The sequence below is a fragment of the Oryctolagus cuniculus genome, chromosome 13, assembly GCF_051225735.1.
Source record: "Oryctolagus cuniculus isolate XC-2025 breed Fujian yellow rabbit chromosome 13, ASM5122573v1, whole genome shotgun sequence".
NCBI lineage: Eukaryota > Metazoa > Chordata > Mammalia > Lagomorpha > Leporidae > Oryctolagus > Oryctolagus cuniculus.
The window spans coordinates 62,206,259-62,229,759 of NC_142879.1; the positions used below are offsets into that span (position 1 = coordinate 62,206,259).

Here is a 23,501-nt window from a genome sequence, read left to right on the forward strand (position 1 = left end):
CCTGGGACATCCTTCACTATTTTCCTAGGTGCAATAGCAAGGAAATGGATCTGAGTGGAGCACCCAAGACTTGAACTGGTGCCCCTATGGGATGCCCATGCTGCAGGCAGCAGCTTAACCCTCTATGCCTCAACACCAGCCCCAAGGTGCTACATTTTTAACAAGCCCCCAGGTAATGCTGATGCTACAAGTCTACAGGCCACATTTGGAGACGGAGTAGACTGTAGACCACTGGTTCTTACAGAGGGCTGTATTACCACACCAACTGTCCCTCAGAGACATTTGGCTATGTTTGGAGAAATATTTAGTATCTTTATAAGGGGATATGTGGCAGCTATTTAATAGATGTTGTTAGACATCTCTTAGTGCAGATGATAGTCTCCCACAACAGGTAATTATTTGCCCAAATCTCAGTCATGTAAAGATTGGGAGATTCTGTCCTAGACCTGGTCTAACTGCCATGGAAAATCATGTCCTCCCACCAAGAGGGTTTCCTAGGAAATAGGTGCAACTGGCTCCTTTTGTTTGTGATACAAAGCAGTACACACCTAGAAATAACTCATACATATTTTAGAAGAAAACAGAGGATGAAGGGGCATGGAGAAGACTTGTGATGATAAGGCCATGATCAAGAACATATGTGATCGAGGCCAGCACTGTGGCACAGCGGGTTAAAGCCCTGGCCTCAAGCACCGGCATACCATATTGGGCGCTAGTTCTAGTCTAGGCTGCTCCTCTACTGATCCAGCTCTCTGCTATGGCTTGGGAAAGCAATAGAAGATGGCCCAAGTCCTTGGGCCCCAGTACCCACAGGGGAGACCCGGAAGAAGCTCCTGGCTCTTGGCTTCAGATCGGCACTGCTCCGGCTGTTGTGGCCTTCTGGGGAGTGAACCAGTGGATGGAAGACCTCTCTCTCTCCCTCTCCCTCTCTACCTCTCCTAACTCTGACTTTCAAATAAATAAATAAATAAAAGGAATCTTTGAAAATATGTGATCTATGAAGGACTTTGGATGTGACCATATGTGTTACCCTTCAGGTAAGGGCTTGGCAATGCAGAATCAGTAAGTCCAATAGACTTGGGAAGTCTCTTATCTCGTGCAGGACCAAAACACCAGCAACAAGACTCTATTGTGATTTATCCCCTATTCCCTTCCCCTCCCAAGATATCTTGATGGTAGAACTGTTACTATAATCCTATGGCAGGGGTCAACAAACATTTTCTATAAAAGATTTTATCTGCATATGCATGGATTTCAAAGTATTTTGTACCAAATATGCTTTTGATTCCATTTTTCTGCAAACTTTTTGCAGTTCTCGGCTGCGGTCTTTCGGCAACTACTCAAATCTGTCATTTTAGCAAAAAAGCTCTAGAGACTGTTGGGAATGACTACGTGTCAACAATACTTTATTTGACCCAGAGCTTATATTTATAAATAGTCTGTGAACCTGTTTGCTGACAGGTCAGTTTGCTGACCTCCAATTCAGGCACTCAAATGAATTTGGGGTTATCTATAATTCCCGTGTTAGTGGTGACATAAGAAGCTGCATTTTCCTTCTAGCCCTCGAAAGGCCACCACAAAATATACCAAACACTGAAGGGAAAAGGTTTTGTCAGTGGGGGCGGGGAACGTGGCAGGCTGGAGAGAAAGGGTGGGAGAGAGGACCTGTGTAGAAAAACAGGACTTGTTATAGCCTTGCAGAGAAAAGGAAGTGGGAGCAGTGAATCCTGTTAGGGTAGGGGTGGAGTTGACACTTGTGGTTGGGCCATTTGGTCACCTGACTTCCAGTAAGCCAGGCTGAACTTAGGAACTGAGACCGAAACTTACTGTTCAAGATGGCGACTGGGCCAGAACCTAAAATGGCACCCAAGATATAAGATGGTGCCTCAGACGAGATGGCACCATTTTCACTAACAGCCCTCACTTATTTTATGACTTGGGGAGAGTAACTAAAGCCTTGTAATAGGTTGCCCATCCCCACCACTCAGTCTGTGAAAACACTCAGCAAAATTCCACAGTCCTGGGTTCTCCCTCTGAGATTAACACTGCAGTTTTTTTTTTTTAATTATCATTAAGTACCAACTACCAAAAATGTATTTATTATTGCTGGGAGCTATGAGAAATACTGCCCCTCTCCCCAAGTCAAGTTCACATTCTTAAGGAACTTTTAGGGAGATTATTCAGTAAATTCATGTGTGACAATTTGAGTGCTTAGTAAATTCAGGTATGGCAAGTGAAAAAAATTGATACTGAAAACTTTCTTAAATTTCATTTGGTTCAAATAAGTGTAAACATAATGCAAGCATAGTGAGAGAAGTAAATGCAGGATGATTGCACACTTCTAATCATGTTGGAGAAGGGAGAGTCTAGTCACATTGTGAGCCTCAAGCCACTGAGCTAATGATCACATAAAAAGCATCCACATGGAAAAAACTGCTATAGATATTATCAACAGGAAGTAGGATTTATTCTTAATACACATGGCATATAATGAGTTACTATAATAAAAACCAATAGAAAATTATGAATAGCCTCAAAGAAATGTGATCATAATTCATAGACGTATACATTCCCAATAATATAGCTGTGTAGATACAAAAATAAAAGGACAATATCCAGACTGAAAATGATTGAAATCCTTCTCCTATAGACAGGCCAGCTTCTGTCTGGCTTTCCTGGATCATCTGCTGTCCAGCTGCTCCTTCTGAGGATGCTCTCATCTGGAACCCAGCTGTCAAGCTGAGAGGCCACTTGGAGCCCTGCCAGTCTTTGGTCCCAGCTGGACCCAGCCTTGAGTCATCCCAGTCTAGGAAAGTAAATGAGAAGCCTCCAGATGATTTCAGTTCCCAGCCCTCTGAGTCATGCCCAGCTTTTCAAGTCTTTTGTGGAGTCTGCAGATGTCATAGAGCAGAGACAAACTATTGCTACTTTGCATTTCCCTTACCAGAGACTTCTTTATGCACTGAATTTTGGCTGGTAACGCAATGCCCACCCTAAACAAGACATCTGAACCCATCCTTAACATCACATATGTTAAACAGAAAGGTTAATATGAGGGGAAGCTACATCAAATGGATCTTGGAGCCCAAACAAAATACAAGACCATCTAGCTACAAAGCCAGGGGAGGTCCTCTCTCCTGCAGTATGGTGACAATCCCAAGATCCTGTGATTCAAGAAAGACCAAGGCAGTGGAGAAGCTGAGGGCAAGAGGGGCATCCCTGGGCATGGGCAGTTGGGTAAATGTCCAGGGCCACAGATCCCTCATCAAGCTCAATGTCAATCATAGTATACTTATGTGGGAAGAATATTAATGGATCAAGTGAAACAACAAGGATCTGTCTGGAGAATGAGTCTGGGAGACAATGTTTTTACTTGGTGTATGACAAAGATGACGGGGCATGAAGGATGACAGGGGAACTGATTAGAGCTGGCAGGGCAGGAAGGGAAAGACTAGCTTGGAGCAGCTAGGAGCAGGGAGCAGCAGACCCTCCAGAGGGAGCTGGGACATATGCCAGCTGAGGAACTGGAGTGAGCCCACACATTTTCTGTACCTCAACAGAACTTCTCTTCCTTTTTTCTCTTCCTTTTTTTCCCATCCTCCAACATTTAAAGTCCAAAGCCTTTAACAAAATTCACAGGGTCCCATAGAGATCGCCTAACTTCTCACTCCCACCCTACAATCTTTTCTGTTTGCAAAGCTCTGCAGATTTTCAAACCTTGAGCCACCCTTCCTTCTGCCTGGCACACTCTACTTCCACTTACTTCGTCACTTGGTCCCAGTGAAAGTTATTCCATCTACCAGTCATTCTGGTTTTCCTTCTTTATTATACTCCTAAGTATCTGAATGTCATCTTTCTTCCCTTGCTGGAATTAAAGAGAACTCTATGAGGCCCAAGACCTTGCCTATCTTGTTCGGTGCTATATCTCCAGAACCCAGAATAGTGCTCAGCAAATAGTAAATGCTCAATGTTTGCTGAAGATGATTAAATAACACTCCTTCCTAGAAAAACTCTTATCTACACTTCCTATAAAATTAATGTCCGAAGGGCCGGTGCTGTGGCTTGGCAGGTGAAGTCACTGCCTATGGTGCTGGCATCCCATATGGATGCCCGTTTGAGACCCGGCTACTCCACTTCTGATCTAGCTCTCTGCCATGGCCTGGGGGGACAGTAGAGGATGGCCCAAGTGCTTGGGCCCCTGCACCCGTGTGAGAGACCCGGAGAAAGCTCTTGGCTTTGGATCAGCCCAGCCTCAGCCATTGCAGCTATTTCAGGGGTGAACAACTGGATGGAGGATCTCTATCTCTGCCTCTGCCTCTCTGTAATTCTGCCTTTCAAATAAATAGATAAATCTCAAAAAATAACGTCCTGCAAGCAGGACCTGGGGCACTTGTTTCTACTGTTGCTGCTGAGAACTCCACTATGAGTGCGTTCATGGAGCTCCACTGCACCCCTTAGTCATCCTCAGGCTCCCTGCAAGCTGTGTTAGCATCACTCAACACTGTAGCTCAAGGATCTGGTAGGGATTCCTCAAGAAGAGTAACCGAGTCTGAGGGAACCTAGCAGAAGGGTAGTAGCATGGTTTCTGCAGCCAACCTCAAGTCCTAGGTGTGTGAATATGGAAATGGTTCTTGGTTTTGGGTCTCAGTTTCTCTATCTGTAAAATGATGGTTGACAATAGATAACCATGGATTTGTGAAAAGGAAATTGCATAGAATGAAGCTTGACACATAGTAAACAAACTGTTTAAATAGCTTTATGTTGAGAAGTTTCAACTTTGGCATAAATATGTGTAGCACAGCTTAACAAAAAGGAAATAAAAATAACCACATAGAGTAAATGCCAAGGAAATAGAATAATCTCTCAAAAGACACAGGTCAGGGCACCCCCAGGTGAGCTTGCCATGGTTCCCTCTGACTTCACCTGGCTCCATAGGCCAGAGCTGCTCTACAGCTGCCCACAGGTAGGGGGTAAAATAACTCCTCAAGGGCCTGCCCACCTCCGCCAACAGGGAACACTTATGATACATCCCCAGCTCATGTCACAAAACCATTGCACAGCACATCATGTCGTATTTAGAAGAAAGTGACTATTTACAAAACTTGCAAAAGCAGCTCACGTTTTTCTTTTATAAACAACATGGATTTATTTTTTTCCAGTTTTTTTTATTCACATTTTTCTTAAAGTAAGAACAGAAAGCACAAAGAATGTGAGCCAGGGAGGGCCACAGCTTTGCAGTCTTTGGGTGGAGATGATCACCCCATGCATCCCTGCTTCCCAATCCCCTCCAACATACACACACAAGAGCAGTGCCTCTCACAGTGTCTGATGCATCCATCAGAGGACAAGTTTCTCTTGACATAGGCTGAATGGGATTTCAGGTCTGTTCCCATGGCTACTCCCACTGCTGGGGGCTGCTAACTCCGAGCAGCCAAACATCTCCTGGGAGGCATAGGTCATGTAGACAAAGCCGTCCTTGTCCTTGTAGCCCTGATAGATCTCTGCCATGGTCATGCTCATGCTTACCAAGCTCTTGTTGTCCACTAGGAGGTAAAAGGCTTCGGTGGCCCTCAGGACCATGTGGCTCCTGGGAAGAGGAGAAGGGTAGTGAGAGACTTGACCTGGAAGCAGCTTAGGAATCTGAAGGCTCAGGATGTGCAAGACAACTGAATTGCCCACAGCTGTTTCCCTGGAGCTTTGAGATCCTCAGGGCCTCCCAGTTGGGCCAAACAGATGAGGCCATTCCATTTTTAACTAAGGCGAATACCAACACAATAATGCTAAGCAAATAAGTCCTAGGTCTCGATGAAAGCATTTCCCAAAGGGTGCAAGAATGATGCACTATCTTTCCAGCGTCTACAGTTAAACAGGCGTGGAAAGGATGTATGTCTGCCAGCGAGGAGATGGAGAAGGAGCAAGGCTTAGTTGGACATCCTTTAAATGTCAAGGGTAAGCAGACTTCCAATTCAGTGTCCAGTGATGATAGTGAATCAATATAGGTGCCTACAGGAAGGCTCAGTCTCCCCTCCTACACACATTCCATTTGCTCTAATTAGTGAAACAGACACAATTTTCCACTGCACTCTTAGAACTTTGAACCTCGATGTGGGATAAAATCAAACATAAATGGGACATGGGGTGAAAAGCCACTCCCCTCCGTCCCAGATGAAGTAACACTTTGTCCTACTTAGAGAGTTAATTCTTAGAAGTAACCTTTGCCCCACTTAGAGTGCTAGTTCCTAGAAAGAGCCCTAGGCACCAGCTGTTACTTGAGATGTGGTTCGCAGCAGGAACCCCGTCTCGAGGCTTTGCGATAAACTCCTAGTTGCAGAGCACCTTCTGGCGAGCAGCAGATATCCCACCCTAAAGTCTTAAAGTGACTCCTGCGATAGCCAGAAAAATTTTCCTGCCACTAACTCCCTCATTTAAACCCTCCAATCAGTGTGTGAATCGTGTGTGTATCATTTAAACCCTCCAATTAGCGTGTAACTTGTGTGTATTAAGTAAATTGTGTGGTTTTTCCCTTTAAAAATGCTCGTTAACAACTGTTCGGGGCTTCTTCTTTGGATGGCTTTGTGCTGTCAAGAGGCCCGTCTGCACAGACATTGAATAAATCCTCTTGCATGTTGCATCTACTGGTTTGGAATCTGAGTCTTTGGGGTGCGCATCTCGACGTGTCGGGGCCCTGGTTCAGGAACCCAACAGGGGAGTGACTGGAATCTGATTCAACTTACACTCAGGTAATTTCTCCTAAAAGAACCCCAAAAGGCATTAGTTCTGGCTATTGCCCAGTGCCTTTGGGTGAAAAGCAACCATTCTGCAGTGGGGTGGGGGTGGGAGAAGAGTGGAACTAGGGATGGGAATACTGCCCTTGGCTGGGTTGGAAAAGCTCCTGTGCCCAGAGCTTGCACTTGTCTCCTTCATTTCGCAAGCTCACTTTTGATGAGTGTTTGGGCATCCCCAAGGAGGAGGAGGCCACGGACAGGCATTGTTGTCTATTTTGTTCACGGTTGGCTCTACAGAGTCCAGAAGGCACACAGAATACCGTTGGTGCTCAATAAACACAGATGAGGATGAGGATGTAGGTTGGGAGCCACAGGCAGTGAATGGAAAGAGGCAAAAGGGTTCTCCATCTCCAAGGGGTCACCTAATGATTAACTGATACAATGGGATCTCCTCCCGACTTTGATATCTCTTTAGGCATCTGTCTTCACAATGAACTTGGAAACTTGGACAACTCTTTGAAACAAAAAAAATGAAGACGCTCATTCACAGTGAGCTCTCAAAGCAACAGGCAGCTGGTGCCGCGGCTCACTAGGCTAATCCTCCACCTTGCGGTGCCGGCACACCGGGTTCTAGTCCCGGTCGGGGCGCCGGATTCTGTCCCAGTTGCCCCTCTTCCAGGCCAGCTCTCTGCTGTGGCCAGGGAGTGCAGTGGAGGATGGCCCAAGTGCTTGGGCCCTGCACCCCATGGGAGACCAGGATAAGTACCTGGCTCCTGCCATCGGATCAGTGCGGCGCGCCGGCCACAGCGGCCATTGGAGGGTGAACCGACGGCAAAAGGAAGATCTTTCTCTCTGTCTCTCTCTCTCTCTCACTGTCCACTCTGCCTGTCAAAAAAAAAAAAAAAAAAAAAAAAAAAGCAACAGGTAACAGTGGCTACTCAGCCTCCAAACAGACTTTTCAACCCGGTGAGGACTTAGTCACTGGCTGTATTTACTCACAAATCATTTTCTAATTGCACTCATGCATCAGGTGACACCACTTAACCCTCTTAAGCTTTAAGAAGGGCAGGGACCTTTTGCTTTTCAAACAGTTCCCCGTCTGCCAGAAACACAAACCCTGAGGAAAGCTGCTGCTCTCTGCCAGGGACACGCAGACTGGCTTGCACACAGTATCTGGAAGAAGGATCCTCTGGATGAGTTCGAGAGCCAGAACTACTCTAGGGAATTCTTCGAAATGTCGGCAGCTCTTGCAGTCTGTTGCTTGTTGTCTAAGGGGTTCTCCCCACTTGTTTAAAATAGAATGATTCTCACAGCATCTTCTTAGGGCACAACAATCTAAAAGATGAGTGAGTCACCCAAAGATCTCAACCCCCTTTTCTTCTGGAATGCCCACATACCAACCAAAGAAAGCAGCAAACTTAGATAGTTGCAGAATTCTCTCTCTCTCTCTCTCTCTCTCACACAAACACACACGTTCACTGGGCCACCTACCGTATGATGCTGAGGAACTGGGACATGGTCAGCTCCTGAGGAACCAGGAATTTGGTTTTGTCCAGCAGGGGCAGGAGCTTCTCTCTGGGGTAGCGCTCCACTATTACTGCCAAGAGTATCAGCATGGGTCTCTCCTGAGGCAGGTGCCTAAGAATGTGACTCGGAGCCCCCAGTATCTTAGGGACTTGGAAAAGAGGAGGAGGCCTTTGTTTGATCTTTCTTTCTTCAAAGAACAGATACAGGCCCCTCTGAGGAAGGATAGTGAGTTTTACCGGGATCTTGTTTGGGAACTTTTCCTGGATTCCAGCAACTTCCTCTTGTTTGGTTGCTGTAGAGAGTTCAGGTAGAAAAGAATAAGTGGCTGGCGCTGCGGCTCACTTGGCTAATCCTCTGCCTGCGGCACCAGTACCCCGGGTTCTAGTCCCTGTTGCTCCTCTTCCAGTTCAGCTCTCTGCTATGGCCCGGGAAGGCAGTGGAGGTTGACCCAAGTGCTTGGGCCCCTGCACCCATATGGGAGACCAGGAGGAAGCGCCTGGCTCCTGGCTTTGGATCGGCGCAGTGCACCGGCTGTAGCGGTCATTTGAGGGGTGAACCAATGGAAGGAAGACTTTTCTATCTCTGTCTCTAACTCTGCCTGTCAAAAAAAATGGGTTAAAAAAAAGAAGTGGACAGTTAGAGAAAGCTGCATCCTTTCCTGCCTCTCAAATTACCCTGAGAGCTGCCCCAGAGCTTTACCTAGGCTCTTCCTCTGCTTGAAGGGTCTGAGGCTTGGGTTTTTCTGTAGAGGCGGCATTTTGCTCAACAGCCGTGTCTGTGTTGGTCTTTAAAGGGAAAAAAAAAAAAAAAAAACTTATTCCCCCAGCTGCACCCATGCTGCCTGCAGGAGCCCTTTAAATAGGGCTGAGTGACATCAGGCCAATCCTGACCCTTCCTTCTCTTGACTCCCCCTTCCTGGGCAGCAGGAGGTCAGTGCTAAGGCGGGGAATGGAATGGCCACCTGCTTGCTGGTCAGAGAAAGTCACTTTGCTCTTGACCAGTTCAAGATGTTTCTTTGCTAAAGAAATTAGGGTTCATGATGAAATCGTTGGAATGCACACTCCGACAGCCGAGGTATGGGCTGAGGACTTTAGAGAGGTGGAACTGCCTTATGCCATGGTTGTTTTTGCACTTCAGTAATGAACCAGCTTGAGGTGAGTCCATGATAAATCTGCCTCTCTCTGAAATGTGTTCCATAATTCTCAAGGCAGTCTTTGCTGCTTTTCAAAGAACAAACCCCTGTGTTCAGAAAGCTTAAGTGATTTGCCTAAAGCCATGACAGCTAGTGAGAAGACAGTTGGGATTAGAACCCAGCTGAGGCACAAGGTAGACATACATGACAGTATGTGGTGTCATTTATCTTCTCTGCAATAGTGGCAGGAAGGAGGGACCGTTCTAGGATCTTTAAGAAGGGAGGTGAGCAGCAGAGGCACACAGAAGGTAATTTTCTTGCCTTGGGATCAAACATGGAGTAGCAGGTGGAAGGTGGCTCTCTTGGTTCTCAGAGCTTGCTTCCAGATTCTTATGCCTATCCAAGGAGCCCTTCAGATTCTGAGTGAGCAGGTTTACGTTTCCTTTGTCGTGAAGAGTGCTTGTGTATACTCTGACTTCCCAGCAGTCATGGAACAGTGAAGAGTTTTGAAATGAATACACAGTAGAGTGGAGGAAGGAAATATGTTCTCCATATTTGCAGGATGAGTAGAAAGGAAGGGTGAGTCTCAGGGCTTTAGGTCAGAGATCAGGGATAGGCAGGAGGTGCTTAACTGACAGCATCACTGAAGAGAGAAATTGACCTCATGCTGTTTCACTTGATCTTCAAAAGGAGGCAGCCCCTCAGGTGTGCATAATACAAAGCAGGTGTGTGGCGCTCTGGGGCCAAGCATCTTTCAAGTCTGGATTTCATTTAAATCTCCCCAGTTGCCTTGCAGGTTGGAAGGCCAGGTGGGAAGCATACCTTGCAGGGATCAAGACAACTCGGTCAGATTACACTGAGGTGGGACCCATCCTACACTGGGATTCTCAGGGGCAGGCCTGGGCTCCGACACCATGCAAAGCTGGTGCCAGGCGTGGTGCTCCCACTACATTCACCTTAACTTCTGATCTTATGTAGGTGATTTCACTTTACTAATTATGATTTTGAATACCTTAACTTAGAGTGGGTATAGGAGGCTTAACGAACTGGGTTAGGTGAAGCAGCTAACATGGTACCTGGCACCAAATCCAATTCTCAATGTGTGTATTTTTTCCCATGCTTCCTAAAACCATGCCTCCCCAGAGCTCCCACAATCCCAGGAAACTTATGTGTATTCAGATCTGAAGGCTGAAGGTAGAGGTAAGAGAGAGGTCAGGGGAAAATAAATTCCAGCTACAGCCATTAGACAATCGTCATAAGGGTTTGTGATGTTTTCTAAGTGCTTTCTCAGCTGGGACATGGGGCTTACAATCTTTACCAGGCACTCTGCATTTCAGGAGATAATGAGGTAGTAAAATAAAGGACATGGGGAAAAATAAAGTTTACCTATGTATCATTTGGGCAGAGGCATGGGATAGAGCATTTTTGTTGAAAAGTATCTTTTTGAGGGGAGCAGAGTACCCAGTGTGGTGTGTCACCCAATCATGTTCCTGGCCAGTGCTCCTTTGGGCTGTGTGTGGTGTGGGACCTATCACCTGGGAGATAATTCAAGCCACACAACCCCAATGCCACATGGATTTGGGGAAGGGATATAAATAACCTTACGGAAAATGGTTGGAGTAAGAGTGCTCGTGCTCAGTGTGAAATTCTACTTGCTGATACAGTAAACAAAAAGCCAACTTTTGAGGCCAATCGGACATGGACAGTGAGAAATACAACTTTTAGCATCTGACCTGTCCTGTGGGCAGAACAAGCTAACAGGTCATTTTGATTCTCATTGACCTCAGCAATCACCCCACCCAGCCCTAAATCTTTTCTCAGACCCAAGGACTGGGGGAGTAAAAGACTAGGAGTTCGGGTGCTGGAGAGCAAGCTGCTCAGAGTGGGATGCCTGAGATCAGAGTTAGGAAGGATTTGCTCCTTTCCACCTATAAACAGGCTTAAGCCCTGTCTGTCTGGAAATCACACCCAGTCAGCCTGCCCTTGATTCTCACGCACAGAACTTTGGAAATGGCCTTGGGTTCTAACTCCTCTTACAAGAGAATTAACCTCTTCAGAATGCATATTATCCATGAGCAAAATACATGTGCTGTCATTCATCTTGTAGAGCTCTGTGAGGACTAAATATATAAATCTGTGTGATGCACACATACATAAGGTACGACACTGCTGGAGCTCAATACACATGCGTTCTTCCACACTACTCACGTGCTGGGTAGCTTATAGCCTCAGCACTCAGCTCACACCTCCTGGAACCTTTGCAAGAACGGTCCGAGCTCACTCTTTCCACTAGCTCACTGCCTCTTCATTCCTTCGACTCCTGGAATCTGGAGTGTGTCCCAATACTAATGCAATGCTCTGGGGAGGTCAGCAATAATTCACACAAGAGCCTCCTTTCATAGTGCCAGTTTAATTTGATCTTTGATCCTTCAACATTTAGCATGTTCCATCTTCTCCTGCAGGGCTACTTCTCCTTAGGGATCCCAAAGACGACCTGATTTCAAAATTGTGTGTGAGTGCGTGAGAGAGAGAGATTTTCACTTTCCTCTGAAATGTGGATAGAAACTTTCACATAAATTTTCTACCTTCTTACCTATAGTATGCAATCTTACATGAAAGCAGTGTTAGTAAAATGGCACAGGTCTTATCTGTGGCGCAATCTACGACCCAGACACCATCATAGGCTCTAGCCCCCATGCCATCGCTAGAAGCCAGGTGACCAGATGGTCCAACCACAGGTGCCAGCTCCATCCCACCCCCAATCTAATGGGATTTGCTGCTCCTGTTTTCCTGCCCCTTACAAAGGTTTAATAGGACCTACTTCCCAAACACATGTTTTCTCTCTCTCTCTCTCTCTCTCTCGACCACCCTGTCTCTTACTCTCTCATCCTCTCCCCCCAGCCAATTGGGCTTGCCCCATCTGACCATAAATCTTTTCTCTGACTCCGGTGTTTGGTGTTTTGTTTCTCTAACTCTGGTTTTGTGGTGGCTTTACAAGCAGCATGCTTACTATGCAAATAGAGCTTTAAAATAAGGCCTTTAGGATCATTATTTCTTCCCAACCCATTGCTGCCAGGAGCCCTGCTGTGTACAGATTCTGTAGCCACTAGTGACTCTTCTCCTGCCCCTTGATGTTATCATCATGGTCTTGCTCTCTTTGCTCTCCTGAGATGAATTTCACCGTTCCTAAGGAATTTCCTAAACTCAGTTTCCCCAATATGATTAAAAATAGACTAGCCCCTTAGTACGTGTACATATTTGGTCCTTGGGAAATGCACACTGTGGCTCCTGTCACTCATGCTTTCTGGCTACAAGCTCTGATGACTGAGGGAAAACAAATTAGCAAAGTTGTAGCAACAGGGAAATGAGAACTCTGCATCTAAGGTAAGAGGCTGGTGCGGGTTGGAGGGCTGAGTAATAAAAGGAAGTCTGTGTTAATGTTGCATTTCATGGAGCGGGATTCTCAAAGTTCCCATAAAATGTCACCTCTATTAAGCCTTCTGTGGTCTTTGTAGCTTCTCAGGGTACAGCAGGGAGATGGGAGGTAGGAGGTGTGGGACTGAAGAGCAATCTGATTGTTTTTGGGTGGCTCGAAACCTCCCAGTCTAATGTGAGTCATGCAGGATGGCAAGGCAGCACACACAATCTTTTTACAAAAGTAAAAGCTTGAAGTCCAAACTTTATTTTATTTTGTTTCATTTATTTACTTTTATCATCAAATTCCTTGAGATGCTACTTATCAATAAGACTTGTTTATTTGATCAACATAGGATAAGTATGTTTCATTTATGATCAGGTCATCAAAGGAAATAAATTATTCTGTTCCCAGTCCTAAAGGAACCCCTGAATTGAGTCACATGAGCTCATGATTTGCTTAGTCAAATTGTCTTGTGAAATGATTTTAATGCTTGCGATTTTTCTATCTTGCCCCAAGAACAGAGGAAGCTCATGGTAGCTATTAAATGACTGGGAGCCAGGACCTGTTTGCCTGTTCATCCTTGGGAACTCACACAGAGCTTGACACGTAGTACACATTTTATAAAAGTTCAGTGCATTTTTCTTCCTGCAGATTGCTAACATGGGAGAGTGGCCAGCCACAGATCAGTATTGCATGAAGGCTTGTAAGCAGGAAAGGCAAACTCATATCCAGAATATGTTTATACTAAAGAATTACAGTCCTTCCAGGGATAAAGTGGGGCCAGCATAGTCTAGTTGCCACTATGTGGTCTCCTGGAGGATTCTGTCTGGCACCAGGTAATTGATGTTTGGCAATAGTGCAATGGTAGCTAGGTCAGATCAGGTGGGTTAGAGTCCATGCTGCTGGGATTATGTACAACCTCTACTCCTGCACTCATGGTTAAGGTAGATGGTGGTACCCAAAAATCCACTGACCTGTTGGCCAAATCTTCTAGTTGGAGGTCTAGATGTATGGATATTCTCTGGTGGACTTTAACATGTAATACATAGATCTTCATGATTCACATCATGTCCAAAGATTTATACCCGTCCCTGTTTCTCAGAGTTTTTCTGTCTCCAGTCTCCAAGTTGTTGTTCTGTCAGCCCTTGACCAATCAGTCAAAACTTTTTTTCATGTCTCTAAGTCTGTGTTTATCTTCTACAGCTACACTGCACAAGGTTTGGTCCAGTGGGAGGATTTCCCACTCAACACTGTCTTTAATGGCTACCTTTGAGTGGGGATTTAGTGCAACTGCAGTCCATTGGCTTGTACCATATACTGAGCCTACTGTTTGTGAACCAAGTTTCTTTTTCTCTGACAACTGATCCTAAGGGATCCTGCCCCACAGTGGCCATTAAAATGAACAAAGGAGGAGACAGAAGTGCAACACTGGTAGACCACATAAGGATCTGGGTCACCTGATCATGCACTTTACTTGTTCCCTATTTTTTCTCTGGATAGGACACATCAGCACGTCCAGAACAACTTGATCCCTAAAGCTTCACTGATGTGTTGGAGCCCTGAATCATTAAAAGCTTTGTGTCTCATCTTTGGAGTGCATGTGTCTTACCAAGATTCCTGATGCATTTGTCACTTCTTATCTGATTGGATCAATGTGTTGTCATTGATATAAATGGCTGATTCTAGGTTATTTGGGCTGTCTAGATCTGTTTCTTTTTGGACTATATGGCAGAGTGGAAGAAATAATATAGTCTTGGAGCAAGTCTAGTCATGTTTATCACTGTCTATCCCAAGTAAATGCAAACTGTTTTAAGTTCTTAAATAGGGATGCAAAAGAACAGAATTGCAAGATGCAGGGCCAGATATCATGTTTGTAAGACACATTAATATTCTCCAGGAGATATCCCATATCTGGCAGAAGACTTCTGCTTGATGGAGTAAGCTATCTTAGCATCCTATTAACAGCAGCATCTTCTAAGTCCTTTCCAGGATATAAAATCTATCTCATGAGAAAGTGCTCCTCTATCAACAACTTTCCCCTTATTTAGCTTTATATTCCATGCCTTTCCACCATCCATATCTCCCATCCAGCACACTTAGAACCCAGTCCCATCTGTCATCTCCTGGATCCTGAGGTCCATGTTGTAGGCTAGGGCCTACAGCTCCTTTGAGAAGAGGGTATTGTCCCACTGCCCCTACTGGCCATTATGCCAATGCCGAAGCTTAGGTCACTGTTCACTCATCTGGGTTATGTCCTAACTTAAACCTAGGTATTAATATAGTGGTCAGTAAGAGAGGTGGGGGTATATCCTGATCAGGGGTCAGTGTTGTATCACAAGGCAAGCATCTCTGCATGATCTTTAGGCAAGTCGGAAGTGTTTGCCTGGAAAGAGTAGACCAGATCTTTCATAAGACTGTTTTCAAGTGCATTGATCGGGATATATCCATCCCAAATCTCAGGTTCCATTACTTCCCATCCAGAGTCCTGACCTTGGCATAGCACACATACCTAGACTGAGAGTTCAACTGTCTGGAGTTCTATTTGTCTTGTACTCTGGCCTTGAGCCTTGGCTTCTTCTATTCTGTGGCTGTACGATATGAGTCTGCCAGAGAGACTTTCTGGGTTTCATACTTCTATAATTGAAGATTAATCACTTTCAGTTTTTCTTTTACTTCTGCAAAATATTAATAGTCTCTAGTAATCACTGTACAATTTCATAGTCCTTATAATTACATTATATCTCTAGTTCTTTTATTTTTTATATATTTATTTATTTTACTTGAGAGTTATAATTAAAGGCAGAGTTAGACAGAGAGGTCTTCTATCTTCTGATTTACTCCCCAAATGGCTGCAACTGCTAGAGCTGGGCCAATCCTAAGCCAGGAGCCAGGAGCTGCTTCTGGGTCTCTCACATAGGTACAGGGACCCAAGCATTTGTGCCATCTTCTACTGCTTTCTCAGGCCAACAGCAGGGAGCTGGATAGGAAGAGGAGCAGCCCGGACTTGAACTGAACCATATATGGGATGCTGGTGCTGCAGGTGGATCCTCAACCTATGATGCCACAGTCCTGGTCCAGCTCTTAAACAGGTAGTGTACTTCCTTGTACAACTTTCCATCCAATTCACCTGGAAAGGTGAATGCTTCATTCTTGGACAGAAGACCTGAGCACTGGAATTCAGTATCCACGACAGTCTTCATTACTGTCATCATCATTATTATCTTCACTCTCTGAAGTACGTAATGTGTGTCATTGGCCTGGGCGTGGAAGCTAACATTTATGGGGCACACATACACGTTAGGCACTGATACAGTTAATCCACTTTCTCCTTTAATCCTTTTGGCAAAAACAAAAGCAAAAATAAACCACCTGAAACAGAGAAATGAAGTAATTTACTCAAGATCCTTCAGCTTGTGAAATTTGAGCTTATGATCATGTGCTTTGAAAATCGATTAGGGGGGCTGGTGCTGTGGTGTAGTGGGTAAAGCCACTGCCTGCAGTGCTGGCATCCTGTATGGGCGCCAGTTTGAATCCTGGCAGCTCCACTTCTGATCCAGCTCTCTGCTACGGCCTGAGAAAGCAGTGGATGGTGGCCCAAGTCCTTAGGTCCCTGCACCTGTGTGGGAGACTCTGAAGAAGCTCCTGGCTCCTGGTTTCAGATTGGAGCAGCTTCGGCTGTTGTGGTCATCTGGGGAGTGAACCACTGGATGGAAGATATCTCTCTCTCTCGTTCTCTGCCTCTCCTTCTCTCTGTGTGAGTGACTTTCAAATAAATAAATAAACCTTTAAAAAAAAGAAAATTAATGAGGATAAAATGCTTTTCATTCTAGTATTTTAAAAGTTAGCTTAAAATAGAGCCATCACTATCATGTCAAACACTTTCTGAAACACCCTGCCCCAGCAGTTCCACAGCTAGGGTTGCACACATCCAGAACATTTATCTCTTTTGCTCAAGGGATCCCCAAGTTCTGATCAGAACAAAGTATGTGTGTGAGATTCTCCCCAAATGCAAATAGCCCAGTTCCCAGCCACTGTTCTCATAAGTACACCCCTTGGACATAAAGGTTGAGCATCTCAGCCTGTGGCCAAGCAGGCTGTTTCCGGATCCCTTGCTGCCAGGAGACATGAGCTTGGTCCTGCTTCATAAAGCGCATGCTCCACTGCCAAGAAGGTCCAGCTCTTCCCCTTTCCCAACTCCATCTCACAGGTGTTTGCCACCTCACCACCACGCAGATGAAAAGTGACCTGCTGGCTTGGGAAGATGTTCTAGGGCTTATTAATCCCTTAGACACTAGAGAGTAGAAGACAAGGGAAAAAACCTCGTGTGAGAGGTGAGGCAGTCTGGAAAACATCTGGGGAAAAACCCACAGGCCTTCCTTAAGTCAGTCAAAATCGGGAACACCAAAATTCTTTTCCCAGGTGCCAGAAGCATTTCTTGTGTTCTGCATCTGTCGTGTTCAGGATCTGCCTGGCCTTGAGGGAAGCTGAACATGGGTCCTGTTGTCTACCAGCACAGTCCCCTGTAGCATCTTTAGAAGTTGGAGGAGGCTGCAGAGGTGGCCGCCCACGAAGGTCTGCTGCTCCAAAGCCCTGGGAATTCACCCAGCCTCACCTCCGCCACACAGCCTCTTGTACAATCCGCATCAGTTATGTCTCAACTGCAGGATTCTGGGAAGTCATTTCCTGTCACTGAGCTTAACTTTTCTATCTATAAAACAGGCTATTATTTTGAATTCACAATAATGTTTATTTTTTGTTCTCCCAATATTTCTTGGTTATCTACTGTATAATAGGTTACCCTAGTAGATTCTCGTTTGTTGTTAATTAATGTATTGATGTTATTTGACAGCAGAGAGGCAGAGATCTCCCACCCACTGGTTCACTCCTTAAATGCCTGCAACAGCTGGGACTGGGCTAGGCTGAAGACAGGAGCCCAGAACTCAAGCCAGGTCTCCTATGTGGGTGGCAGGCATCCAAGTACTTGAGCCATCACTGATGCCATCCAGGACAAACACTGGAGGGAAGTTGGGATTGGAAGCAGAGATGGGGCTTGAATCCAGGCATTCCAATACAGGATACAGGTATCCAAGCAACATTTAACTGCTGTGCCAAATACCTACCCCCTTAGTAGTTTCTGAGGATGTAACAGAAAAGTAAAAACAATGTCTCTTAAGTCAGGCAGAAGCTCTGGGATTATTTTGCCATCATATCTTAAACATATTTGGTATATTCTCTTTCAATTTTCCCCTAACCTTGTTTAAGAGAATATCTTTTCTCCTAAAATAATCCCTGTAATTATAGTGTTGCCAGGCTCATTTAAATTTAACTTTGAATATATGGACTCAGGAAATATGAACAGATTTGGCTTATTCTCAATCAACAATTAGTGGGAATTGTGGGAAATATAAAGATGTACTTGATTTAGCATCTTTCCACATTGGGAAGGGCCAAGTGTATCCTTTTTTCTCTGTGCATCCTCAATAGTGGATCAGTGGGGCTATTTCCAAGCCTCAGAGCACTGTTTAAGCCAAGAACACAGCTGGGAATGTTCCACTGGCAGGTGGACAGCATTGCAGAATGATTCATATCACGTGAACTCAAAACCATCCAAGAGTTATTAGTACCTCTCTAATTTAATCCCTTTGAAGCCTTAGCTTTCATTTATAATTTTAAAGCAAGTAAAATTCATAAAACCATCTACTTCAGAGTCACACCTGAGATTATGAATTTGAATTACCTTGAAACATGATGGAGGCATCCTCTTAAAAAATGAATAAATAAATAGTACTAGTGAGAAGGTACATGAATACTAAACTACTCTGCACAGATGTGCAATCAGATGTGGCCATGCAGAGCCACTAACTCTTTACTGCCCTCTGCTGTTACACACATTGGCTACATTGGGTTACTGAGTCACAGTGAGAGCCAATTCTCCAGATTTATCAAGTGACAAATCATATTCACTTTTTAGATGATGACTTTAATAACATTGACATAAATGTTTAAGTTAAGAAAATGAAATTCTTAACATCATCTAAAGTTCCTCTAAAAGTTGATCCCAAACTTGATAAAAATTTTAAGCAGAAATCTTTGAGATGAAATATTTTCACTGGATTTTATAACCTAAATTTTGGCATTCCATGTGATAGTACCAGAGATCTCTTAATCACTTTGGGATTTATGAAATGTTGCTTTTTTTTTTTTTTAGCATTTTGTGATGTTTTTATTGGGGCAAGGACACAGGGTGGGAAAGGGTACCCCTCGCAGGTGCAGGGAATGTCCGTGCTCGTCAGTCTTCCTGGGATGCTTTATGGAGCTTTTTTTTTTTCTTGGCACTGCTCTTGCTGGGGGCGGCCTCCTCAGGGCTGCTGCTCCCTTCCTCCTTGGCGGAGAATTTCCTCTTTTTCTTGGGGACTTCCTGGTGCCCGTCTCTTCCACATCATTTGCCATTTCCTCCTGGACAGAGGGTTTCTTCCTCTTGGGAGGGCTTCCGCCGCCCCTGTCTCCACCAGATCACTAACCAGTTCCTCCTTGGAAAAAGATTTCTTTTTCTTGGGTTTGGAGGAAGAGGTAGGTGGCTCCTCTATCCCGTTCTCCTGAGGAGCCTCCTGGGGCTTTTGCTTTTTCTTCTTTTTGGGTTTCTCCTGTGCCTCCTCGCACTCCTCCAGGGTGCTGCTGCTGGAAATGTTATTTTTTTAAGAACACAATTTAAAAAAAAAAATTTCAAATGATTGCGCTTAAATTTGCAAATTTTTTTCAAGCAAAATTAAATAATAATCTTAGCAATATATTCAAACTGCAATTTGAAATCTTTTTTTAGTAAGCAACAATATATTTCAAACTAAACTTTTTCAGACATACAAAATCTGAAAGAGTTTTTTTTTTAAAAGATTTATTTATTTGAAAGAGCTACACACACACACACAGAGAGAGAGAGAGAGAGAGAGAGAGAGAGATGTCTTCCATTTGCTGGTTCACTCCCCAGTTAGCTGCAATGGCCGGAGTTGTGTCGATACAAAACCAGGAGCCTCTTCCAGGTCTCCGAGATGCGTGCAAGGGCCCAAGGACTTGGGCCATCTTCTACTGCTTTCCCAGGCCACAGCAGAGAGCTGGATCAGAAGTGGAGCAGCTGAGATATGAACCAGTGTCCATATGGGATGCCAGCACTGCAGGCAGCAGCTTTACCAGCTACACCACAGCGCTGGCTCCCTGAAAGAGTTCTTGACCAGTTAGCCTGTACTGCAATAATGTGAAAGGAAGTCCTTCAGGCAGGATGAAAGGGATACAAGAAGAGAATATAGATTTACACAAGAGAATGACCAGCATAGAAAACAGTATCTACATAGATAAACATAGACATATGTGCACTTCCATATCTAAATGTTTTTAATGATAACTGGCTAAACTAAGATAACAATGGTCTAGAGTTTAGACCATAAAGGAAAGTAGAAAAAAAGGTATGACATATGAGCACCAGACTCAGCTGTTCTACTTCTCATCCAGCTCCCTGCTAATGCGCCTGGGAAAGCAGCTGAAGATGGCCCAACTACTTGGGCCCCTGCCACTCATGTGAAAGACCCAGATGGAGTTCTAGGCTCTTGGCTTAAGGCTGACCTAGACCCAGTCCCAACTATTGTGGCGATTTGTGGAGTGAACCAGTGGATAGAAGATTATCTCTGTCTCTTTCTCTCTCTTGTAACTCTGACTTTAAAATAAATAAGTAAAGCTTTTATAAAGCGGTATAACAATAATAACATAAAGATCAGGAGGAGAAAACCACACTACTGAAATACTCTTTAAAAAATATTTTTAGGAAAGCGGCGAGTAAGATGGAAGATGAGGAAGTCGCTGAGAGCTGGGAGGAGGCGGCAGACAGCGGGGAAATAGACGGTTGGAAAAAAAACTGAAGATCACACAAAAGGAGAGCAGGAAATCCCAATCTCCTCCCAAAGTGCCCCCTCCACAGATCCGCATCCTAAAGAGGCCCACCAGCAACGGTGTGGTCAGCAGCCCCAACTCCACCAGCAGGCCAGCCCTTCCAGTCAAGTCGCTAGCACAGCAGGAGGCTGAGTACACCGAGGCCCGGAAGCGGATCCTGGGCAGTGACAGCCCCGAGGAGGAGCAGGAGAAACCCATCCTCGACAGGCCGACCAGGATCTCCCAGCCTGAAGACAGCAGACAGCCCAATAATGTGATCAGGCTGCCTCTGGGTCCTGATGGGTCACAAGGCTTCAAACAGCGCAGATAAATGCAGGCGAGAAAGGATGCTGCAGCTGCCACCGTCTTCGCCTCCTGGGTTGTCCGCCACCGGTCGCACTGCCGTGGCAGACAGCTGGACTTGAGCAGAGGGAATGACCTGACTTACTTGCACTGTGATCCCCCTTGCTCCGCCCACTGTGACCTTGAACCCCATGCACTGTGACCTCTCCCCTTCCCCCCTTCCCACTGTGATTGGCACGTCGACAAGGGCTGTCTCAAGTCAATGGAAAGGGAAAGAGGGTGGGGATCTGGGGAGGGTCGGGGGGACCCACCAAGCACTCAGAGCAGAGTCAGACAGTGCCACTTGGCCACTTGGGGTAAAGCCAGTGCCAGCAATAACAGTTTATCATGCTCATTAATTTGGGATTTCAAAACACAAGTGAGAACTCCTGCTTACCCACCCCCAAGTGCATGTCTTCATCACTTAAAAAGTAAGTTCCATTTGAAATATATATATATATTTTTTATTAAGAGAACAGATTTTATGTATTTTTTTGTACTCCAAGTGCCATATATCTTTTATTCTTCAGGAGATTATATTTGTTTTTGTCTTACAAGAGCACAACAGGAACCAAAGTAAAAGAGTAACAGATACAGCACTCAGGATAAATCATATCTTTAAAATAATAATAATAAATCTATACCTTGTCCTATATCCTGTTAGTATTTTCATAATATGGCCATGATTGAAAAACAAAAAGTAAGCATTTACAATTTTTTGGGTAAAGACTTGCTATGCCAGGAATGGATTAATTGTCAACAAAATTTTTATGCTAATCAGGATGATGTAAATCTATTTTGATACCATCATATCATTAACAAATTTATTTTTGTAATAGATAAAAATATTGCTCTTTGATAATATTTTTTTCTTTTCTGTTCACACAAACAGATCAAACTTTTTCTTTTTGGGGCCCAGTGCCATGGCTCACTCGGTTAATCCTCTGCCTGCGGCGCCAGCATCCCATATGGGAGCCAGGTTCTAGTCTCAGTTGCTCCTCTTCCAGTCCAGCTCTCTGCTGTGGCCCAGGAAGGCAGTGGAGGATGGCCCAAGTGCTTGGGCCCTGCACCCTATGGGAGACCAGGAAGAAGCACCTGGCTCCTGTAGCGGCCATTTGGGGAGTGAACCAATGGAAGGAAGACCTTTCTATCTCTCTCTCTCTCTCTCTCACTGTCTAACTCTACCTGTTAAATAAAAAAAAAAAACTTTTTCTTTTTGATATTCTAAGACAAAAATGATTATTCTTCAGATTAATAAATTAGGTCATTATAATAAATTTTTGTAAAGTTCAGCAACCTCTGTCCAAGTATGTACAATGATACTTGAAAGTTCCTTTACAAAACAGAACATGTTTTCTTTTCACATTAAGCATATGGGGTATTGTGTCTTTCACAACAAGCACTTTTTTAAAATCAATGCACAAATGGTAATTAGTATAAAAACCTTAAGAGCTGTTTGAAAAGTTAACACTAGAGTATACAGTCAGTTATATTTGAGGCAAACTATAATAAACTTACAGCGTATTGTGGACAATATTCCAATAATTGTTTCAAACTGTTGTTTAAAAGAAAATAATCCAGGAGCTGATTAGTGACACAGATAAAAGTGGCTGTCACTGTCTGTGGCCAGTGAGCCAATTGAAAACCAACCAAAAGCAAATCCAAATGAAGATGATTATTTTAATAAAGGAATACCCTCTCCATAGCAGGTGTGATGCTGGTGCTCAAGGTATGTAAACATACACACATGCACACATGCACACACACACTTGCTTTCACACAGTCACACATTTTTTTCCTCCAATTAAACTGCAGGTTGAGTGAGATTTTATATTACTCAAAAATTTTGTAAGTGATCAAAAGCACTGATATGGAATGCCTGTTAATCTGCCTTTGTTCTTGTTAAAATCTCATAAAATACATTCAGCAGGAAAACAAATTGTATATGCGTAAATACATATGTATATGTATTGTACACACATGCATACAAATACTTTTGTTTTTGAATTGTAAGATACTTAAATATTCCTATAACTGCTAAAGTTTAAAGAGGCATAATTTTTTTCTTGAGCTTCAATTTCAAATATACAATTCTCAGAACATAAGGTTACTTCCCTCCCTCCCTCCTTCCTTCCTTTTATTTAAAATTTTGCAATTACATATTTTTAAATCACAAGCTTAACACTCCAGTAAATGTTCAACAAGTGAAAAGTACAAATACACTGTCCCATAAGAATATAGCCCAGGGCTATAAATCATAATCAAATCATAAGATGTCAGTGTAACTCTCATACAAAGGTGTTTTTTTTGGATTCTAAATATCAGCTATAATAAGTAAGCATAGCATTTGTGTTTTTTTAGGTATGGCTTATTTCACTAAACATAATGGTCTCCAATTGTATTCATTTTGTTGCAAAAGGTAGGATTTCATTCTTTTTTG

The 23,501-nt window shown here is 44.2% G+C and overlaps 1 protein-coding gene and 1 pseudogene across 4 annotated transcripts in view; one reads left to right on the forward strand and one right to left on the reverse strand.

Annotated features, from left to right (window-relative positions):
* The window catches only part of LOC103350912 (SUZ RNA-binding domain-containing-like), a 64,741-nt pseudogene extending 42,380 nt beyond the window's left edge, over positions 1-22,361 (forward strand). Inside the window, exon 3 of the transcript XR_016219736.1 lies at positions 20,616-22,361. The product of XR_016219736.1 is annotated as an SUZ RNA-binding domain-containing-like (transcript). The remainder of the gene's footprint in view (positions 1-20,615) is intronic.
* LOC138844870 (microtubule-associated protein 1 light chain 3 gamma-like) lies at positions 4,741-9,405 on the reverse strand. Of its 3 annotated transcripts, none has more exons than XM_070054957.2 (4): positions 8,952-9,405; positions 8,489-8,544; positions 8,217-8,322; positions 4,741-5,587 (listed from the first exon to the last, which is right to left on the reverse strand). In XM_070054957.2, the coding sequence occupies exons 1-4, from the start codon at positions 9,086-9,088 to the stop codon at positions 5,338-5,340; spliced, it is 549 nt and encodes a 182-aa protein (XP_069911058.2). In that variant the 5' UTR covers positions 9,089-9,405; the 3' UTR covers positions 4,741-5,337. The 3 variants fall into 3 exon arrangements, with proteins under 3 accessions (XP_069911058.2, XP_069911059.2, XP_069911057.2); XM_070054958.2 differs by having other exon boundaries at positions 8,217-8,400; XM_070054956.2 differs by having other exon boundaries at positions 8,217-8,544.
* Positions 22,362-23,501: the final 1,140 nt, after the last annotated feature.